At 36.2% G+C, this 23,013-nt stretch overlaps 1 protein-coding gene across 29 annotated transcripts in view; it reads right to left on the bottom strand.

Moving 5' to 3' along the window:
* ABI2 (abl interactor 2) overlaps nt 1-23,013 on the bottom strand; it is a 164,565-nt gene that overhangs the window by 58,589 nt on the left and 82,963 nt on the right. For 3 of the 29 annotated variants that reach the window (XM_036073866.2, XM_036073875.2, XM_036073868.2), the window contains 6 exons: nt 19,144-19,241; nt 15,975-16,121; nt 15,078-15,202; nt 13,847-14,029; nt 9,261-9,419; nt 2,824-2,910 (listed from right to left, as the gene is read on the bottom strand). In XM_036073866.2, the coding sequence (XP_035929759.1) occupies nt 2,824-2,910; nt 9,261-9,419; nt 13,847-14,029; nt 15,078-15,202; nt 15,975-16,121; nt 19,144-19,241 (799 nt within the window). The remainder of the gene's footprint in view (nt 1-2,823; nt 2,911-9,260; nt 9,420-13,846; nt 14,030-15,077; nt 15,203-15,974; nt 16,122-19,143; nt 19,242-23,013) is intronic. The other 26 variants (XM_036073881.2, XM_036073879.2, XM_036073882.2 and 23 more) reach the window with 15 other exon arrangements.

Here is a 23,013-nt window from a genome sequence, read left to right as displayed (position 1 = left end):
TATTTATTAATTCTTATTTATGAGGTATCAGTACTGTTTCTGTGAAATCCTCTGAGCAATCCTGTTTATTTTCTCTCTTTCATCTAAGCCTACTGATTGACTCTGAGAAGACTGCTGGTGTCTGGTGAGGACCGGCCACACCAGTATCAGACTCTGTCCTATTCCAGTACGCTTCCACCTGCTGCCAGTCTACTTCCCAACCTCTCTGCTTGACGCATTTCAAAACTTTACCCATTAAAGGGGATTCTTTTACTCATAATGGTTTTTTTAAATAAAAACTATAGATATGTGATTTAGCATATATTTTATGACAAATTACATATGGTTGGGATAAGAATCAACAATATAACCTATTTGCACTTATAAGGTAAAGAGATTGACTTTAAACAATTACATAAAAACAAAGATCCAAAGGAACGCTGTCTTTCAAAACAATCACCTTGAGAAATTACACCACAAAATTACTCAGATTCTGCCATTGCTTATTTTTACCGTTTCTTAGAACGCCTCAGAGTTAGTTTAATGAGACTGACATAAGCTACCATTTTTACTTAAAATGTTCCAATTACTCAGCTAGCACTTTCTGATACATTATTTCATTTAATCTTTACTTTGGGAGGTGTGTTTTTAGTCCTCATTTTATGGGTGTGGAAACTGGCTTTCCAAGAGTAAGTAGTCCTACACTGAGTAAGTGGAAGAGCAGGAATTTGAACTTCAGGGCCTGTTATCTTAAGAGATACACTATTATGGGATGAGATCAGCAACTTTAAAGTCATGTTTCATGATTATTCATTCAACAAACATCAACTGAGAGCCTACTATGGTTAGCTACTATGCTCAGCACTGGGACAGAGCAGTAGGCAAAAATCAGAGAGACATGGACAACCAAATTTTCACTAGTAATTATGTGCAGTAAGTGCTTTAAGTCACTATGGAAAACACAGCAATAGACCAAAACTCTTATGTAGGTCAGGAAAGGTTTCCTGAACCTGAAGAATAAGTAAGAGTTAATGGCCAGAGGGTAGGATGGAGTGAGGGTAGATACTTCATGTCAGATGTACAGGAAAAAAAAAATACAAAGGTAAGAAAGTAGGAACCCTTCAAAGAACGGGCCAAAGTTCAGTAGAAAGAGGCATGAGGAAGCTGAAGAGGACTAAGCAGGAAAGACCTTCCAACAGTTTGAATTCTATCCAAAGAGCAATGGGGAGCCATAGAAGGATTTTAAGAAGAATAATAGAATCATAGCTGTACTACTGAGCCCAGTATACCTGGTTCCAAATAATTCCAGACTGTTTCCAAACATCGATCTTATTACAGACTATCTGCTACCAGAGTAATCTTCAAAATCATATACCTGAAAACTATGAAGATAATTCTAAAAGACAAGTATGTATCTTTCCAAGGTGAATGTTTTGAAGAGAACATTCATTTGAATGCAGAAGTCCTGCTGTCTCTGTAAAATAAGCCACAGCTCACCTCATACACAAAGTTTTCTTATTTTTATACATTTTGTAGGTGAGAAATATATATATATGACTATGGAAAGAAAGAAAAGACTATCCCAAAAGGCAATCACACTGCTAAATATTGGAGGTGCTCATGCTCATGGTTTACCTTCCAATAAGCAAAAGCTAGACTACTTTCAGAAGCTAGCAAACAGAGATGCAAAGGCACCTGAAAGAGACACTGAGCCCTTAGGCAAGTAAGACTGGATTATAACCAGTTGAAATACAACAAAGAAATGTGTCCATAAAAAGGGGGCATTTGGTTAGCTATAGAAGCACAAAAAAACAAACAAACAAAAAAAACAAAATCCAGGGACTAGAGTGTCTGCTCTGTGTCTGATGCTTCTCTAAGTGCTGGGGAAACAGCCAGCCAACAGAACAACCAAAAGTTCCTGCTCTCATAAGAGCTCACATTCTAGTATCAGCAATGCCCATCGAAGAAGCAGGAGTCCTAAGCAACAGAGTGCAAACATTTCTACCCCTCTGGTCAGGCCATCCCTGTTATGAGATACAGAGATTGGGCTTCTTCATACTGATGGCATTAAAACTTTCATTAACGTAATTCCCCTGGTTCAGATTCCATACCCATCATGCAACCTGATGATTGTGATGTGGGTTCCTTGTATAGACCACCCATAAAAAGAGAATTCATCTATCTGACGGACTATGTTCACTGGTGTCTGTGACAGCAATTCCTCACTGAATGTGATACAGGCCTCCTGCTTTGTAGGTATCAGGCTCCTGAGCTTCCTTAATGCTTCCCTAGGAGAAGACTGAATGGGTCAATAAAATTAGTTATCTAATCCTGCATGTCTTGACCCCAGGCCACAGGCCAGTGTAAATTCATCGCCAATTCTTTTGGGAGACAGACTGGCAATTTGGTCCCCTGAGACCTACCACGGCATGGCCATCTTTACACCTGGAATCACAAGACTGGAGGAAGATTCTCAAGCCGGCCACAAAACCCTACAACTCCAGTGATAGGAAACTAGGCTACTACTTGTTTGAGCAACCCAGAGAAAAAGATGGGATATCTGGTGACCAAGTAGCATCTCCTTGGTTAGATGTGGTCTTTCTTTTCTTACATGTGCTTTATTTTACTTTTGTCTTCTCTTCACTACCAGATTTTAAGTTACCTGAAAGCAGAGGACTTCATCTTAATTATTTTATCATTCACACTAGCTGCTCACCCAGTGACTTGTTCATAATATGCAAATATGTGAAGTATTAGCGAATGAATTACTATTCAGCCAATCTTATATAAATGACATTTTATGCCTATAATCTGATCTACAGCATAAAGAAGACATAAACTTACTATTTTCTTGGACTCTGGCCACAAATCCCATTAAAGGTAACTGAGGAGTTACCTGTAGAATGGAGGGAGGAGGAGGAGCAAGAGATACTGCAAAAACAAAAAAGGTGTGGAGGATAAGGGGTAAGGGCGAGTTACATTAAAAGGAAAGGCTAATACAATCAAATGAACATATAAGGAGGGAAACCACTATGTACAAATATTTTATAAGCTATCTTAAAGATCCTCTTCTGAGGGATAATACATTAACACAAAAAACAAAGTATTAAGGGGAGTTTAAAGAAAGTTCTAAAAATTGTAACAGGAAGCATTTATTATATACAAATCTATTCTAACATGTAACGGCAAACTGATCTTGTCATATCACTAATAACATGTCTTCTCAAAGAATTTCTGCAGATTATTACAAATAATTTGGTCTTCAGGATTTTAAAGGTTACAAGTTTAAATGTTCAATACCAGAAAAAAAAAAATTGCATCCCAACATCCTAAATTTATACTTTTCATTACTTCATTAACAGGCAAATTAACTGGTTCTTCATTCCTTAATTAAATATTTACTGACTTTCTAGTAAGTGGCACGCACTCTGCTAGGAGGCCACTATCAAAACCATTCTGAGAGTTAGGTCTGTGTCATTACAATTTTTTGTAATCCCAATTCATACAAAAAAAAACACTGAACTCATTCAAATCATTCTCTCCTCCCCAGGGTGTCTTTCCTTCTATCCCAAACACCTGGTACAGTGCCTAGCACTAGTCAGCCTACAACAAATGTTTAATGTATGTAAATAAATAAACGAGGTACATGCCAAACAATTGCCCAAGATTAATTCTACAGTTATAGTTTCCTTCAGAATGGGTATAAAGTATAGTATGCATCTTCTTATAAAAAAAGAACAGCTTTATTAATTCTAAATTACAGTTAAGACTAATGCAACTGAAAAGATGAAAAAGTCACTGCCCTCAAAGAGACCACATTCTAATTGGGGTTACAAAACAAAATAATAACCTCAACCCAGCAATGTTTGTAACAATCCGCTGGAGGGGGCTGTGCTGGGAGAGTTGGCATGGGGATGGTGTGAGGTGCCGGTGGGGGGTGGGGGGCACCGGGATGCGCTAGTGGTAGGGAAGGCCACACAGAAATACTCTCTGAGCGGGCACTGGAAAAAAAGGAGTTGAACAAGCAGACAAGAATGGAGAAAGACAAGATGAGAACCAAGTGAGGGGCAAAGGCTGAGAGGTATAAAAGAGCATGACCAGTTCACAGGACTGGAAATGTTTCTCTATATATGCTAGCACAAAATAGCCCAGAGGGAAAATACAAACCTGGAAAAGTAAGTGGGTAGGTATGAAATAGGGAAGTACCTTAGGGGAAAGAGTACTCAGTGGTAAGAGACTGGACTTTAAAGTCACTCAGCATCAAATATCTGATTTCCTTGTTGTTAAACACCTAGTAATAACTTCTTTGGACCTAATCCATAAATGTGATGAAAAAGAGTGGTTTGCTTTACAGAGTGGTTGCAAAGATTTAAAAAGAAAACAAAAACAAAAAACTAATGCATGCAGAATGCCTAACCCAGGACCTGGCCCCAAAAAATATCAAGGCAGCATAAACACAAAGAAAAGAAGAGAACTTAGTAACAGTGTGAAAAAAGTACCACTTGGTAACTAAGGAACATAGATGATATGTAGACAAGAGTTAAGCTATTAGTTAATACTAAAGAATATCTAGATGTAAGGGGTAGTGTAGAATAACCCTAGAAATGGGTACTTTCTTAGAAGGTACCTTTTGATTAGGTTTTTCCCTAAAGTCATACTTCTTGGTAGTAAACCCTTCGATGCCGTGTCTCCCCCTCACAGAGGCTTGGGACAATTGCTGATATGTTCCCAATACCCTGTGTTTCTAAACTTGGAGGAAGAAGACGACATAATGAACACAGAAGTAGCAGAGACAAAGCTGATAAAAGAGAAAGAGAAGCAAACAGCAACTGGCATTCTAGGAAAGTACTTATTGGGTGTATGTTCCCATCAAATAAGATGAAAATGTTCCTCTTCTGTTAGCACCAGTCCCAACCTGTCCTATAACAGAAAAGTAGGGAATCCCCCACTTCAGTCACTGTTTCTCATCCAATTTTTTTTTTAAATGACCTTCTGGTGCTCAGCAAAACCAAAATGATTAGGTGCTTAACTCAGAACAGTCTTTTTGTAGGTAGATCAAATGTATTATTATTTTTTAAGATGAGTATGTTCTATTTCTTTTCTAGTTCTGCAAGTGAAAATCTGAAACCATAGGGTTTTAAGAAGTCCACCAAGAACAGCCCAGGTAAAAACCAATCACAAATCTTTCTAAAACAGATTTACTTTGTAACAAAACAAGTTGGATTTTTCTCAAAGCCAGACCATGTTTAAAAAATTCAGTTCCAAACAGTTTACAAAGGTCACCCCAAATGCTACTTTTTTTTCCCCAGGGCAAAATTTTAATGTGATGGTCCAAATTAATTCAGATATCACAGCATTTTCTTTTCGGACCATGTTAAGATTTCATCTGACCAGAACTCCTGTGAACCAGAACATCCTACTTTAGACTAGATTTATTGTCCTTAGAGCTGAGCGGAAAATGAACCATTCCAGGAGATTTAAGCAGGATTTTGATGAGAAGAATTACCTGCAATATTTGGTTCTAGTCCCAGGCATCTTGTGAACAGGGAAGAGCAGAGGTAACTAGACACTTGTTTTCACTCTACTTAGCTAAGATGATTCTTCATGTGACAAGACCCTTTCCCTATAACCACCAAAAGATCTCCAAACTTAGATTCAGGAGTTTTATGTTCACAATATACACTAACGATGTTAATGTGAAGAGATGGCCTCACCAAACTGGAGTTTATAGAGAGATCTTAAGTTCTACACACAGCAACAAGTAGACATGTATATAGTAATAGACTTTGCAAGCAAACCAAATTTAGAGGATGAGTCGGTGCTGATGCAATATACAGACTTTCCAAACATGACCTTCCTGGTTATTTATAAAATCCTTTGGAGCATAATCTTTGAGGCTTATTGTTTTAAAATGTCTACTTCAAAGCGTTTTGAAAAAATAACTTGGAATTTTACAGCTTATTTCTACAGATTTATAAATACTCTGAGAAAATCAGACATAATAAACATTCTAAATACTACTTTTAAAACCATTAAAGGATACCACCGGGGCACCTGAGTGGCGCAGTTAAGTGTCCGACTCTTGGTTTCAGCTCAAGTCATGATCTCAGGGTTGTGAGAGCCCCATAGTGGGCTCCACACTCAGTGCAGAGTCTGCTTAAGTTTCTCTCTTCTTCTCCCCTCCCCCACCATCTCTAAAATAAATAAATCAATCTTAAAAAAAAAAACACCACCGTTAGAGGTTATAGACATCTGAGAGCACATTCAAGTTTAGGTGCTTATATTTTACATTGCAGTGAAGGAAATGATTTAAGCAATTCATTTTAAGAGTGAAATATTTCCTAAACATGAACAGCAGGGAGTATTTAAAAGTGAACTCAACTAATCATACTCAGTAAGGAGGCTTTTTTATTAAAGATTTTATTTCTTTATTTGACAGACAGAGAGACAGAGAGAGAGGAAAACAAGCAGGGGGAGTGGGAGAGGGAGAAGCAGGCTTCCCGCCGAGCAGGGAGCCCGAGGCAAGGCGGGGCTTGATCCCAGGCACCCCAGTAAGGAGGCTTTTTGATGGAAAAGAATATGGTTACCAAATAATTATCAGTTCTGTAGTTTCAGAAGGGTTAAAAGAATTGGATCATTGTTATTCCTTTTCAAGCAAAAAAATCACCATAAGATGTTATGCCAAGAAAAAGTAGCAAATTAACACAAAGTTTAAAAACACAGCTTGTGTTAATAATCAGTATAAAGGGTCTATCTGGTTTACTTGGTCATCTAAGAATGTAACACTTTTCAGTTGTTTTCCTGTTTTTTTGCTCTCATTACAGTAAGCATTCTTTAAAAAATTAAAAAAAAAAGAGTAAGCATTCTCTAACAAACCCTAAAGATTGCCTAATATAAGGATTTGAAAATTGCTTCTTGCTACTGCTCTTTATTCATACTTTGCTAAAGCCCCACCACATCTGTATTCTTCTGGAAATTTATGGTAATGCTGTAACTTAACTATTATTTAGAGGATATATGTTATTGGCTTCTCTTCTGCAATACCACCAACCCAATATTATTTTTTCACTGTTTCTTTTTAGTTGTTATTAATAACATTCAATGGTTACAGCTTGATATTTTCCCTGTGTAAAACACCATACTTGTTCATAAATTCCTCTCCCATATAACTATATACAGTCACATTTCTTGGAACCAACATTTCACTTTATAAATTAGATTTTTTAGTCTTTGCTGTAAGAAACTGTGAGCAGTAAAATACATGATTATCTATTACCAAAGACCTTGATTATTATTGATTTTTTAATGTTATGGACTGAATATTTATGCATCCCTAAATTTCATATTCATGAAATTCTAATGTGATGGTATTAGGAGGTGGGGTCTTTGGGAGGCAATTAGGTCATGAGGGTAGACCCCTCATGAATGCAATTAGTGCCCTTACAAAGGAGACCTAGACAACTCCCTCTCTTTTTCCACCATGTGAGATACGAGAAGATAGCAGTCTGCAACCTGGAAGAGAACCCCAGAACTTGACCACGTTAGCACCCTGATCTGACTTTAAGCCTCCAGAACTGTGAGAAATAAATTTCTGTTATTTATAAGTCACCCTGTCCTATGGCACATTACGACAACAGCCTGAACTAGGACACTTACCAAACTAGGTCTATATATGTAAATGTACAAGTTGTGTGTGTGTGTGTGTGTGTGTATGTGTACACACATACTTCTTTACCACCAAGGGCCTTCACCTTCATATTTAAGGTTAAAAACTGTTAACTTATGCTTAGCTCTATTTATTTTGGTGACCCTCTTTGCTGCTGACAAGATGAATAATAAATTGGTGTTCCTATTTCTTTGGCTAGATTATTAAGAATCAATGACAACCAAAAGGGTTTCAGTTAAGCCCTGATCAAAGTGTTCCTTTCATTAACTTGCTTCTGAAATAATCTCATTAGAAAACAACTATTGTACCCTTAGGATCATTAGAAAACAATTATTGTACTCTTAGGACTTGGCACTAGACACTGGGTGTTCCATATTTTAATTCCTATGTTATAATGCCCTTTCAAACTCAACCAAATACAGTAACAGTGCTGCCAGATTTCCATCTCACAGAAAACCAGTGAATTTACTGAGCACTATTCCCAGGATAAAACTGTATAAAAGACTGACAGGGTCTCTGGCTCTCATGCATTTTATATCACAATGTGGATATCCTCCTCACCCCCCCCACCCCCCACCAAAGAGAAGACTAGGAGAGTAAAAGATTTTTTAAAATCTGAAGGTAGGGAGGCGAGTACGAAGAAAGGACATGGAACTTAGAGGCAGATGACCTAAGTTCAAATTCTAACCTGACGTCACCTCAGTTTCTCATCCTGCAAAATACAGATGAAAATGATCACATGATTATAAGAATCAAATGGGATAATATATATAAAAGCATTCTTTAAACTGCAGTTATGTAGAAGGAGGATCAAATTTCTTCTGCATGACTCCAAAGAAATAAGGTTTCACCAAAAGGTAGTAGCCACAGTAGACCAGTTTCAGGGCTTATCAGAGATGGAATGGGTTGTCCCCTAATATTAAAGATACACAGGCTTACTGGCCTCTGGGCAAAAATCCAGAAAAACACAGTAAGTTGCTATACCATGTCCACAATAGTCATAGGGTCTAAAATTTGCTCTTACCCTCTCTGGGGAAGAAGCAAAAATAATGACTACATATGGTTTAAATATGTGCCAGATTAATTTTTTCTGTATGCATGATGCAACAGAAAGATGACTGTAATATCTGGATCAATCCGTCCAAGTCCTAGCTTTCCCATCATAGGTTTGGTATGAGAATTGAGTAAGATAGTATAACTGCCTAGCACAAATAGTTCAAAAATATCATTTCTCTTTTACTATACCACTTACAAACTCTGTTCATGAACACTCAATTTTCATTATTTGGTATTCATAGAGCAAGGATATCTGATTAAATAAGAAGGAAATACTGTTCACCACAACATTATTCTTAAAAGCAAACAATCACTAGCACAATCAAAGATTCTGTTCAGAAAAATTAAGTTCTACAACTTTATATGGAAATCATGTACTGATTAAAAAAAAAGGAACTGAATGATACAGTATTAGCAACCTCGTAGTCATTCTTCCATTCATTCAACAAACAGTACTAAACACCTATTATGTGTTAGTAATTTGTAATTAAAGGTTTTTTCCCCTGTAACTGAAATTTTTAATTAGATATACTCTACAGAATGCAAAAGAAAATCTAACCTGGATTCTGGCTATAAAAAGGTCCTCCGTTCATCTGATTCTGAAGGCTTGTCTGTGACGTTATGGAAGGAGGGCGTCTATAGGGCAACGAGCCCCCTATTGTTGGAGGAGTATGGCGAGTAACAGGTCTGTTCATGCTGTAGAACTGAACAGGATGACCTGGAAAAGGGACAGAGCATAAATTTGTCATTAAAAGATAATTATCTCAGGCAATGAAATGCTTTAGGTACATTGCCTGAATCTTAATAAGATTATTAAAAATAACAATGTTTAGCTAATTTAATTGCTATCTGATAAACATCATGCAAGGTCACAGTTATTGGTCAGCTGACATCAAAGTGCAAAAGCAGGAAAATAGGTAAATAAAATTAGGTTTGGAAAAGCTACGTTCTAAATAGATTATTAATTACAATTTTATTAAACTAATAATTTGATAGGGTTTCAAATCATCACAACTAAAATTTATGGCTTACTTCCTCCTCTACCCCCCAAAAATGGCCACTAAAAACTAAACAAGACAAGGGGCACCTGGGTGGCTCAGTAGGTTAGCATCCGACTCTTAATTTCAGCTCAGGTCATGATCTCAGGGTTGTGAGATTGAGCGCCATGTCAGATTCGGCTCTGGACGTGGAGCCTGTTTAAGACTCTCTGTCCCTCTGCCCTTCCACCGCCCAACTCACATGCACTCTCTCTCAAAAGAGGAAGGAAGGAAGGAAGAAAGGAATGGATGGAGGGAGGGAGGGATGGAAGGGAGGGAGGAAAGGGAGGGGGGAAAGGGAGGGAGGGAGAGAGGGAGGGAGGAAGAAAAAGGGGCACCTGGGTGGCACAGTGGATTAAGCACCTGACTCTTGGTTTTGGTTTCAGCTCAGGTGGTGATTTCAGGCTCCTGAAATCAAGCCCTGTGTCCTGCTTGGATTCTCTCTCCCTCTGCCCCTCCCCACCGCCACCCCCACTCTGTAAAATAAATAAATAAATCCTTAAAAAAAAACAAAACTAAACAGGAATGACATTTGGGAAAGCAAAAGAAAAAATGTTTGACACACGGTCTTATCCAAAATAATAATAATAATAATAATGGCAGCAAATTTAAGGTGGCAAAGCAGTTTAAAGGAAAACAAAATATTTCAGCAATCAGGTGACATAATTCCAAATTAAACACATCTTATTCAATCAAAAATCTCCATCTCCAAAGCTAGATTATTTTGTCTTAAAATTAGAGCTTAAGAAATTTACAATTAAGAAAAAAGTTAAGATACAAAAAAAGTGAATCAAAATATATCTTATTTGTAATACTATCTCCAAACCTATAATATTTATTAGCAATTCCACTCAATTTTGCTGAGTATTTCAACAGCTAATGCTAACTAAAGACATTCTTTCTTAATCTATCCAATTCCCTAATGCAATCCAGTTCCTAAATTTTATCTTGACTCCACTTACACTTAACATCACTTAGCTGAAGGCCTACTATTACAGATGGATCAGACAGAGCACTGGAGCACCCATGAGAGGTCACTCCAGCAGGCACGAAAGGAGGGGAGGTAAGAGGAGGGGAGGGAAGGGGAGGGAGCAGAAGTGAGAGAGAAAGAACCTGGGGAGGTGAGGAGAGATAAAGGGAAGAGCAAAGAGGAGAAAGTGCAGGAAGGAAGAAAGGGAGGGGGAAAGGAGAAAAGAAAGAAAAACAGTTCTGGCAATTTTTCATCTTATCCATGATCGTAAAAAAAGGATTTACCTGAGTAAAATTGGGCTTCAGTAACTCCGTAACTTTATCAAACTTGGGTTCATATGAACTCATATAAAGAATATTATAAAAGTACTCAAGATCTGCTATATCATTTAATTTTACATTATGACAGCATCAAAACCTAAAAATCAATTCTGTTGTACAAAAAATCTGGAGTATTCAAGCTTAAACATAATCTGTCAAGTCTCTGTAACAATGATAAAAAAAATGTAAAAATATATAAACTAATAAATTATTAATTAAAAGGTAAATTCTGTCATTTGAATCGCCAGATACAAATACATTATTGGCATTTTAGTAATCAATCTGTAACAAACTAATACAAACCTACCATTTTCAAGTTAAAAGCATCTGATAATTAAACCATTATGAATTTTATAAAGTTAGATCCAGTCTAAAATCTCACATAAGTCCTCAGTAATTAAAAAACACTACATGAAAGACTCTATTCATTCAATTAATAAGGCATTTACTCTGCTTTGGGTTAAAAAAGCAAACAAAACTACAGTTTAATTAACAAGGACCTAACTATAAAATCTAAAACTAAAAAGTTCTAGAAAAAAAACAGAACAAAATCTGTGACCTTGTGTAAGGTAACAAGTTTGAAAGTATGACACTGAAAGCACAATCCATAAAGGAAAAAAAAAAAAATCAATGAACTAGACGCAATCAAAATGAAGAACTCCCCTTCTAAAGATACCATTAAGAAAATAAAAAGATAAGTCACAAATGGAAGAAAATATTTCCAAATCGTATAATCGATGAAGGACTTACATTCAGGAATAAAGGAATTCGATAAGAAAACAACCCAACTCAAAAGGTGTGTGGAGGGGAGCAAAACATTTGAAAGGACATTTCATCAAAGAAGATAAACAGATGGCAAAGAAGCACACAAAAAAATGTTCTAGCTCATTAGTCATTAGGGAAATGAACATCAAAACCACACAAGAAACTACTGTATACCTATTAGACTGGCTAAATCAAAAAAAAAAAAACAAAAACAAATTGACAATAGTAAGTGCTAACAAGTATGCAAGGAAGTCTCACGCACTGCTGGTGGCGGTGTGTTCAGCTGCTTTGGAAAACAATTTGATGGTCTCTCATAAAATTAAACATTCATTTACCATACAAGCCAGCAATCCTACTCCCTAGGTGTTTACCCAAATGAACTGAAAACCTACACTCACGCAAAGTCTGCGTGTGTATGCTTACAGCAATTTTATTCATAAAAACCCCAAAACGGAAATAATCCAAATGTCCCTCAACCGGGAAAGGGATAAACAAATTGTGGTACATCCAAATGATGGAACACTACTCAGTAATAAAAGGGAGCAAAATAATGAAACATGAAACAACATGAATAAACTCAAATGCACTGGTGCCAAAAAGCCAGACCCAAAAAGCTATATACCATACGCTTCTATTTACATATTCTTACAAAGGCAAAACTTTAGAGACAAAAACAAAACAAAACAGATCAAAGGGTTGCCAGGGGCTGGAAGTAAAAAGGAATGACTGACTACAAAGAACACAGAGGAAATGTGCAGATGGTAGGACTATTCTACATCTTGACTGAAGCTGTGGTCACATCACCGTATACATTTGACAAACATACATGCTAAACAGGGTGAATTCTTCTGTATGTAACTTATACCTTAAGAAGAAAAGAAAAAAGTACTTGGTGATTCAAAGACAGTATAAAAGAGAGTATATTGACATAATTATTAAGGCATTCACCTTGCTTTCTGTTAAGAAAAAGTATGCTTATCCACTCATATAACAAATGTTTATTCAGTGCAGACTATGAAGCAGTACCTGTTAAATTATGAGTTTATTACAAAAATGTTGACTCTTGGGTGGGAGTAATTTGTTCCTTCTGGGCCTACAACCAACTTCAAGATGTATTTTTTACTTCATTGGTGCTGGAGCATAACAAGATTCCTATATTTAACTAGACGGTCTGGCCTAACAGAAACGTGTGTAGATCAAAGAATAGCCCACATTTACGTTTACATGGAAAGCTTTTCTTAAAAATTTCTATTATAGAAGCTAACCCATAAAACACCATCCAAAATCCATTTTAGCTAAAAGTGCCCTTTAACACATTTAAACATCTGGTTATAGCAGCAGAGCTAAATATATATTCTATGAAGTATTTGACAAGCTAAGGTGATGCATGTCCAAACACATACATTTTTATAATAGATAAAGAATTTGTTTGCTAATAACCAGCATCACTATTAACTTTGCAAATATATTTTGTAGCAACTGAACCTTTTTCCCCTTCCCCATCAAGACAGATTTTAGGATGCAGTCTTAAAAACTAAAACACCAGTCAACCTTAAGTAACACTTCAGTAAACCTGAAATTCTTAAAAAGTCCATTGTCTATGTGTTTCCAGAGCTGCTTTGATAGACTCAGAGACTTCCAAACTGTTACATCAAACATTTCCTATACAATATACCTTAAAATTATTTCCTTAAGTCTTTACTAAAGACTTAATCTGCAACACTACTTCTAACAACAACTCCTCAAAACTGTACAGAAAATGGCTCCATACTAAATTCACAAATCTCCAATAAATGAAATTCAAGCAATTAAAAAAATGTATATTTGTGTTACTCTACTGGAAAAGTGTATGTGAACTTTACCCTTCCTCAGGAAATTCTACTTTTTGGTCACATGCCATTTTCTAAATTAGTCCATTATTTTTCAGATTTTACACACACACACACACACACACACACACACACACGGCACAAACAAAAGTCATAAAGCCAGAGCTCCAGGTAAAAGAGCCAGATGACTGGACGTGCCTGCCAAAGGAACAAGCCGTACTCACCTGTGGGGGGAGTGGAAGAAACAACAGGGGGAGTTGGAGAAGTGAAGCCATCAGCAAGGGCCTGGGCCCCCCCAGCAGCAGCGTCTGGGGCAGTGGAGGAAGGGACAGTAGCAGGAACAAGAGGGGCAGGGGCAGATGCAGAAGTAGCAGGAAGGGGAGGAGTACCAGCAGAGCCAGCAGGGGCTGAGGGGAAAGAGGAGTAAGAGGCAGCATTAATGAGGCAGGCCCATTAGGCGGGATTAGAAAAGGCATTAGAGAACCTAATGTTAAATATTCAGTGCTTAACACTAACCAAAGAATAGAAGAGAATGGTAAAAAAAAAAAAAAAAAAAAAAAAAAAAAAGAATGAAGCTTATATTAAAGGATTATTTGGTTTGCAGCAAATAATTCAAAATGCTCAGGGTAATGTACAGATTTTTTAATTCATTAAAAACAGCATTCCATTTTACCTGAAAGCCACTACTCTGGAAGAAAGATGTTCCCTTTATATTGTAATTTTTAGCCCTGTATTTTGTAAATAGTATATAAAACTAAACATAATACATTAGGAAACAGTATTCCATTTTGAATTACAAAAATCAGAAAACAAACACATATTCCAGACAAAAACATATTAGGTAAAAAAAAATTTAGAAAAACACAAATCTTTTTCATGATTTTTAAAGATACTATCTATTTGGTATCATGATAAGTAAATTAAATTTAAAAATTCTATCCCTAGGTCTTCTGTGTCATGCTTTTAAAACTAAATTTTAACTTTGGTGTCTTCACATTAAACAAGCACATTTTTATGTTTTGGGGGGAAAAAAAGGTAGTATTTCAGAGAGTATTAAGTTCCAAAAGTCCACTAAATTTAACTGCCAGAACTACCGTTAAATTTGTCCAATCCTTTGTTACCAATGTGACTCTAACACGGACCGTGTCCAAACATATGCAATGTCGTAACACTAGCTGGAAGTAAACGTGGTCATACCCAGGAGGTACCTGAAACCTCAAAGCACCAACTGAGCCACGGCACCAAAGGCCAAAGCCAAATAACAGAGACGCATGTGAGCATAAACTCAGAAATCGCTTGGTTAAAAATGACAAATGCATAAAGATTCCCCAACATTTATGGAGTCCTAAAGGAAAAAAAAATCCTGATTAGGAAGAAAGCCCACTATAATTAAATCAGAAACTGAGTTCAAATTCAAAAAAGACAAGCGAAGATGAGGCACCGTTCATGTGTTACCTGGAAAGACACTGGGAGGAGACGGAGTAGGAACAGCAATGGGAACACCCACGCTCCCGCTTCCACTGTTCTCCCGACTGCTGCTCCGGCTGCTGGGGTGGCTTCCGCCGCTGCTCCCACTGCTGCTGAAGAAAGGAGAGCCGCCCAAACAGGACTATTTATATACAGTCAGATACCACCCGCATTTCCCCAAACTTTCTGAAATGAGTACTGCTAAAGAAAGATAATGCAAAAACCCTCCACTTCATGTACTAATTTGAGTAAAATAGGAAAAACACTGAGTTCAAGAAACTTGTTCTGATCACCTTTTAATAAGCATCAAAAGATGCTTGAAATTGAAATTGAGAAAGGAGGAAAAATTCTGCAGAAATATAAGTGGTAAGTGATAGGGTTCAACACATAAAAATAGTATTATTACTTTTACGCTCTGAAGAAACTTGTTTTATAATAAAAACACAGTTTTCCTAAACAGGTTGATTAATTTTATTTGTAATGATATCTTGATGTACCATCCCATATTACTGTTTTATTATGTATAGTTTTTCATCTGTAAAGTTCCACCAAAAAACAACTTGCAATTTCCCATATGTGATCTGTAACTATTTTTTCCACATCTGGTCCATAACTTTTTTTCAGGTCAACTATAACTATTAATTTTGTAGAGAAGTTTGTATTTTAAGATGTCTGTTTTTTCTTTTTTTTTTTTTTGTTTTTTTTTTCCAACTTCCTGACCTCAAAGCTGCATCAGAACATGAGAGAGAGGTGGATTCAGATGAGGTCTGGGGGAGTAGAGTGAGGAAAAGAACTTAGTGCTTGGAAAAGGAGAGAGATTTAACTGAAGTAATCTAAAATTATGGTACTATGACCGTCACATTTGCACTGAGGGAGAGAAAATACCTGTAAGTTCGATTTCTTTGATTCACAGAAGCTGTCCTCACAGGGCTCTGCTGCGAGGGAGCCATATTACGGGTTGGGCTAGGTACGTAATCATTTGGTACCACTGGAGGACGCACTGGCTCCAGTGTGCGATAGGGGGAGTGCCGCCTACAAAAAGAAGAGCGTATGTATTGTGTGATTAGCAAGTTTCGGCACAACAAATTCAAAGAGTTGCCAGTAGTGAAATACAATTTGTATTCAGAGACAGGAACATGTTTTAACATAACCCAGCTACCAATTTCAGTCTTTCCTTTAGTATCACTTCTCTGCCATTAGGGTTTTGAGGAGTATTGCTATTCTTTAGTCTCAAACCTCATTTCCCTGTACTAATGCAATTTTGTTCACTCATTCTCTGACAGCACAAAGATTCTCCCCCCAAGTAAGCCAGTGTTTCCCAGATTCTCTTCTCTTTTTTTGGCGGGGGGGGGTGGGGGGGGATGAGTTCAAATTATTTTAATACCGTGTCAAAAGTTTCCCAACTGCACTGCATGAATGCACTAATTATCTTCCTCACCCCTCTCTCCCTAACCAAAGATATTCAAAGATCGGGTAAATAAATCCAGAATTTGGCTCCACAACCCCCACACTGAAGATCAACAGTAACTATAACAAGTCATTTCCCTTTCCATAGAGTAAATACACAGAAACTGAACTACATCCATACACAGAAATACACAAGTTAATCTCATCTCCTTCCATTCTCATTTCACCTCCTTCAACTTTAACCTTGCTCTCTTTTACCTCCTGCCCGCATCCTCAGAGTTCAACATTTAAAAAGGAGAGAAAAAGACAAGACAATCTAAGTCTTTCTACCTTATTTGTTCTGAACTGTAAAGCACAAAAAGGACTGGATTTTATTAATATATTTCCTTCTTCTCAAAATTTCCTTTAAAAGGAAGAGAATGAGAAAAGGAAGGAAATATGATCAGAAATAGGATGCACAATGGCACATTAGTGATTATTAAATTAGCTCTCATCCCTAAGTTTCTAAATTCTTTATGACAATGATAAATACTCAACTGACATGAAACTGACATTCTGCAGATAAGATTATGGTTTCTGAGAGAATAAAAATTGGGATCTCAAGATGTGAAAATTAAAAAGCCTTCTTTTCCTGAAATGATGTTGCTCCCTTGTAAAATTCTCAATAATTCACTCCCCGCAAAGTTGCAGGGTACTTTTAAAAACTGCTCTCCTGGGCTATTCAAGTTATGGTTCATTGATTTTGGGTGAGATCACTTTGCATTGACCCTGTCCACTCTACTACCCTCAAAATCTTGCATAAATACATGTGTACATTAATAATTAAAAAGAAGTAAAGGGCAATAAATGAGATACTGGGTCCAAAGAAGAAAAAGGAATGCCAGGAACTTGGATTTAAAATACTAAAAAGTTTAGGCATCTCTGAAATTATAATGTAAATATAAAAAAAAAAAAATAAGATAGGAAACTGATTAATTTCCAAACATTTGATTTCCAGACAATTTTCCCAGACAATAAAAACATTCTGTTTCATGCAAGAAAAAACCCTTTGCTGACTGAGAACAATACAATGAAGGCAATTATAAAAACAAAGTAAAAAATTAGGGGCAAAAGAACAAAATATGATGGCTAGGCAAACACTATGCAAAAAAGCCAGGTTTGTGACCATCAACTGGCTTGTGGTGTTCAGCAGCTCTGGTCTCCAATGACCCTGCAGAACCCTTGCTAATACGCAAGGGAAAAAATTCTGGTATATGAATAAATCTTCAAAATTTGAGAGCAACACAAAGTTTTATTTTACTCGAGATGACAATGGGTTACTTTGCTAACCATCTTGACTTAAAAGCTAACAAAATCTGTTAGGCACTACAAATGATAGAAATGTAGACATGCCATAGGAAAATAAATACTTCCTCTTGATCTCTCTACTCTTACCTCTGCACAATTACACCCTATCATGTCATCAACATTCGACCCTGAAGTTTAAATCTTATTTGATCTACTAATTTCCTCTCCAATCTAAGCAGAATTTGTTTTGTTGACCCCAAATAAAATCATCTTATTTCTCGCTGGAATTCATTTTTATTCTTTTATTTCCCACTGTCCTAACTGTAACTCTTCTTCCAACACTATCCTCTTTTATATCCTAACTCATCTTTGTTCTGCCCTGACCCATGGTGATTAATTAGGTTTTTTGTTATTTTCTTTCTCTTTTTTTTTTTTTGGTGAGGGGGCCAAAAACAACATTGCCAATTAAAAAAATTTTAAGCATATATAATAAAGCCAATGGTTGTCAAAGCATTTTGTCTTTGTCTTATACATTTTTTAAAAATCCAATTTGTGGTACAATGACTCTGAAAAGTTAACAGAGGACAATTATTACCCCCTTTTACAGATGAAAAAACTGAATTGCAAAGAGGCTGACTATGCAAGACAAAAGAGCAGGAGCAGAGCTGGACCACAGTTTTAGTCATCTGGCTTCTGGGATATATTATGTCCATCTGATCACAAATCTCCATGATAAAATTTTTTTAAGATTTCTTTATTTAAGTAATCTCTACACCCAATGTGGGGCTAGAACTCACAACCCTGAGATCAAGAGTTGCATGCTCTTCTGACTGAGCCAGCCAGGTGCCACAATAAACCGAATATTTGTACTATGATGCTACAGAAGAAAAATGTTAGACGCTTTTACATTAATTGGCCGTTTCTACCAGAAGTCAAATCCAGAGCTCACTTCTGCTGGACTAAATTAAGCTCGATATTCTCATAACAACACAAAATATACAGAATTTTGTAATCTATACAGTGTTCTTCACAAGAATAGTCTAAATAAGCATAGTCAAATGTAATATGAAATACTCTAAAAATTTTCTGAAATTAGAGTGCAATTTATAATAAATCATGAACTTGGACTAGGATTTTACCTTAAATTTAAAATTCATTAGAAAAATAACGTTTAAACAAAATCTCTTTAAAGTATAAAGAGGTTTCCCAGAAAAAGGGAAAGTTACACACAAAAAAGTTAATCCTAGGGAGAAAATGTTCTTGTTCCAAATATTAAAAAATAGTTTAAATGTATGTAGTGTTTAGTTTTCAACAACACTACATGAAATGGTTTTCAATTATTACTTAGTTACATACTTACCCAAGTGTCCCTTTCCCTGACATGGGAGGGCTGGGGGGCTTCTGAGTTGGAGGTGTCGTACGTGGCAGCCCGCCCATCTTCATATTCTGGGTACTCACCTAAAAAAATGTTGAGGAACAATCAAAACTTGTATGTAGTGAAACAAAATATCACTTGTGGGAAATAATGTTATGCTATTTAACAAAGGAGGGTAAGGTTTAAAGAGGAAAAAAAAAATTAGAGGCCATGCATTTCATATGCAATTTCTACTCTACTGTTATTCTACAGTTGTACTCAAAGGACTCTTCCTAACATGAGATTTTCAAATGATTGTAAACATAATTATATGCAAAGACTGTATTTGCCATTAGGCCATCACACCAACAGATCACTGGTTAGATTATTTGATACTAAATTTAATTGAAATTCAATAGGATAACGATAAGAACTTTAGTTTTAATAAAGAGAAACTCAAAAACAATGCCTTTAAACAATTCCTTTTTTAGATGGCAATTATAAAAAAAAAACCACATTTCCCAATAAAATATGCACTATAGTTTTGATCCACTTTAACTAGAGAATATAAAATAAATTGTGTGATATACCGAAAAAATTTTCAGTTTTTAAAATAGTGGATCAGCCTTACAATTCAGATTTCTTTAATGTTCTCTTATTAAGGAATCACCCACCTGAAACCTGCCAGAAGTTAAGGCATGTTCCTAAACCTCTGAACTAGAAAGTTAGGGCTGAGGTATCCCATTCAATTATGAGCAATACAGGGGCCACTGGCAATGTCCTAGTTTCACTGGGAATTAGACCCACTCAGGCCCAAAATAAAGATTATGGGAAAGATGTAACAGAGTCCTAAATCAAAGCTGGGCCATTACTCCTCACTACTCTATCTCTAACTTAAAATGCAAGGGTAGGAGAGTAGTGTAATCTGGGAACAACTGATGGTACCAAAGAAGTATATCAGAACTTATACAGAAAGCTCTAGAAATCTGTATGTCTTAAAGGGGTAAGAGAAGTCATTCACAAATATAGTTCAAATGCAATCTCAAATTGTTTGAGATTACCAATGGGTCAGAGTAAATGGTCAACATATAGGTTCATACCTGACCCTATTTTAAGCCCCTAATATTCTGGATTGCCAAACACTTCAAAAAAAAAAAAAGGGGGGGGGGATCTTAACTTTTCTAACAAGAATATATCTGGAGTATTCAAATTATACTTATAAAATGAAACAGCAAGACAGTACACCATTGAAATCAGAATACATTTATAATTGTAATTTCAAAATATAAATTTTAAGAAAACAAATCATAATCGTATACAGAGTATTGAAGTTGTCAAAAGTAACTCTGGCTTAAATGAAATTTTTAAAACTCCTAAAATACTGCTTGTTATCTGAATAGGCAAGAAATAATATATCCAGAAACAAACTCTTCAAATGAATAGCCCAGTGAACAAGTTGTGTGTGATGTTAAAACAATCTTTAATGACAAATGATACCTTTCAGATGTCAATATTTTTAAAGTGAAGCATTTATCTGAAATCCTTTTATTGTTACTTTTAAACAATAAATACAAAACAAACCAGTTATCAAATAAGAATAAAGATTAACTTCTCCTTGTTCTCCCCCTCATTAATAAGCAGAGGGTATGCTAATCATATCTTCAAATGAAAATGCCAGAAAAAGTTTTGAAAAAAATCAATCCACATTTGGGGAAAATTTTAGGAGTAATATGACGAATAACCAGTAGCTTTTCAAACTGTAATCTTCAATAATGATACCAGAAGATTTTTTATAAGTAGTAACCAAAGTCCTTTAAGCTCAACCTTAAACAACATAAAACCCAAAGTTACTTTAAGTGACGAGGGAGAAGTAGGTGAGCCAACACTAAACTACATCAATTTGCTAGAAACGGGAAGGAAAAGGAGCAGGGACAGAAAAAGTAAAAGAGAATTTTATTCTATACATGGAATAGCTAAAATACTTGAAAACAGCTTTCCAACTTTGATTCAATGTTTTGGTATCTGAGGTGTTTTTGTTTAAATTGCAGTATCTTCTAGAAATCTTTTAATCAATTAAAAAATATAAAATAAACAATCTATAAATTAAAATCTAATGGACATTTCCATAAACAAAACTTGATACATTTTATGATCTGTAGGATCATCAAATGACTGTATCTGCTTGGTTAATGGAGTTTGGATAAGTAACTTAAATCACTGAAGAAACCAAAGAGGCCCTGCAGAATGTCCAAAAAATCTGTAATTTTATACATCACTGATACTGTACCTTTATATTAAGCTAAAAGAGTTTTTCAATATTTCTTCAAGGTGGTTTTCCTTTGTGAAAAATGCTTCTATGCTAAGTAAAACAATAAATATGCTATGCAGAATATGAATACTGGGGGACACCTAGGTGGTGCAATCAGTTGAGCATCCCACTCTTGATTTTGGCTCAGGTCATGATCTCTCAGGGTCGTGGGCTCGTGGAACTCTGCACTCAGTAGGGAGTCTGCTTCTCTCCGCCCCCCCTTTCCCTCTGTTCCCACTCCTGTTTGTGCTCTCTCTCTCTCTCTCTCTAATATATAAATCTTAAAAATATATATATATATAAATATTGCCATCTAATTTGAGGAAAAGGAAAAAGAACAGGAATAACTGCCAAATAAAACTTAATTTGTTTATCATAGGTAGGATTTGTATTATAATTAAACTTAAGAAAGTATATTTCAAATATAAAATCATTTGATAAAAAAGTTTACTGGATAGCTGCTGTGGTCTTAAACACTATTTTGAGGGAAGTTTATGGGGAGACAACATTTCCTCACAAGCAGCAAAACACAGGAGGACTAAACTGTATGGTGAAGGGGACCTCAAGGAAGAGAGACCAAGAGACAAGAGACAGAGAAAGAGAGAACACACCATGAGCTCGGGACAAAGAAAACCCACTTAATAACAGCAATTCCACATGAAACTTTAAACAAATTGTAAACATAAACCGAACTATCATCATACATTAACATGTAGTTAATGGTCCTGAACCATCAGTGGGATTGCTCATCATACTTTCCAAAGTTTTATTTGGGAATCAGAATGAAGTTTGGTGGCTGACTGCAACAATCATTCAATTATGTGGGTATTTTTTGTTTCCATAAAGGGGAAAGTCATTATTGAGAGCTAAGTAAAGCAGGTATTAAGTATAAGGAGGAACAGTAGGAAACATCCCCCCCCCGCTTCTTTTCCTACCAAAAAAAAAAACCCTCGAAGCAGAAGAAATATTTCATTTAAGTGATAAAGCTCAAATACTTTGCCACTGGCCTGTGACTAAGGAATGCAGATAAAACTGGAGGTAGAAAAGTTCCTTTATGTTCAAAGAGTGGTCCTATTTCCGAGGCTTTGGAGATCTCTCCAACTAGCACCAAGCATCAGGCCCACTCTTATGCCTTAATATTTTTTCTACAATGCTCCTACCTTTCTTGCTCCATGCTTTTTTGGTACATTCAATACCTCCTTGAACCTTGATATATCATAATATAATGTTCATTAGAAAACTCAGTGCTTTCTAGTACCCTGTGAACTTCAGTATTTTTTATAAAGCTGGCTGGCCAGGTGTCTCTAGTTCACAAAGGACATCACTTCTGCTATGAAGAAATCTCCCACTGACATATGACCTGCTATGATAAAATAGTGGCAGACACATTCTAAAATGGTATCTGTGGTATATCCCTCATTTATCAACCACTTATCACCTACCAGACTACTAGGTACAAGGGTAAAGAAATATGAAAACTAAGGGAGACATCTGGGGGGGGGGTGGAACGGGACACAAAGGCCTATAAAATGATTCGTCTGCTTTTAAGGAACTTATAGCATTTTGGA

The sequence above is a fragment of the Halichoerus grypus genome, chromosome 4 (genome assembly GCF_964656455.1).
Source record: "Halichoerus grypus chromosome 4, mHalGry1.hap1.1, whole genome shotgun sequence".
NCBI classification, from domain to species: domain Eukaryota; kingdom Metazoa; phylum Chordata; class Mammalia; order Carnivora; family Phocidae; genus Halichoerus; species Halichoerus grypus.
This window is presented reverse-complemented; position numbering and strand designations above follow the sequence as displayed.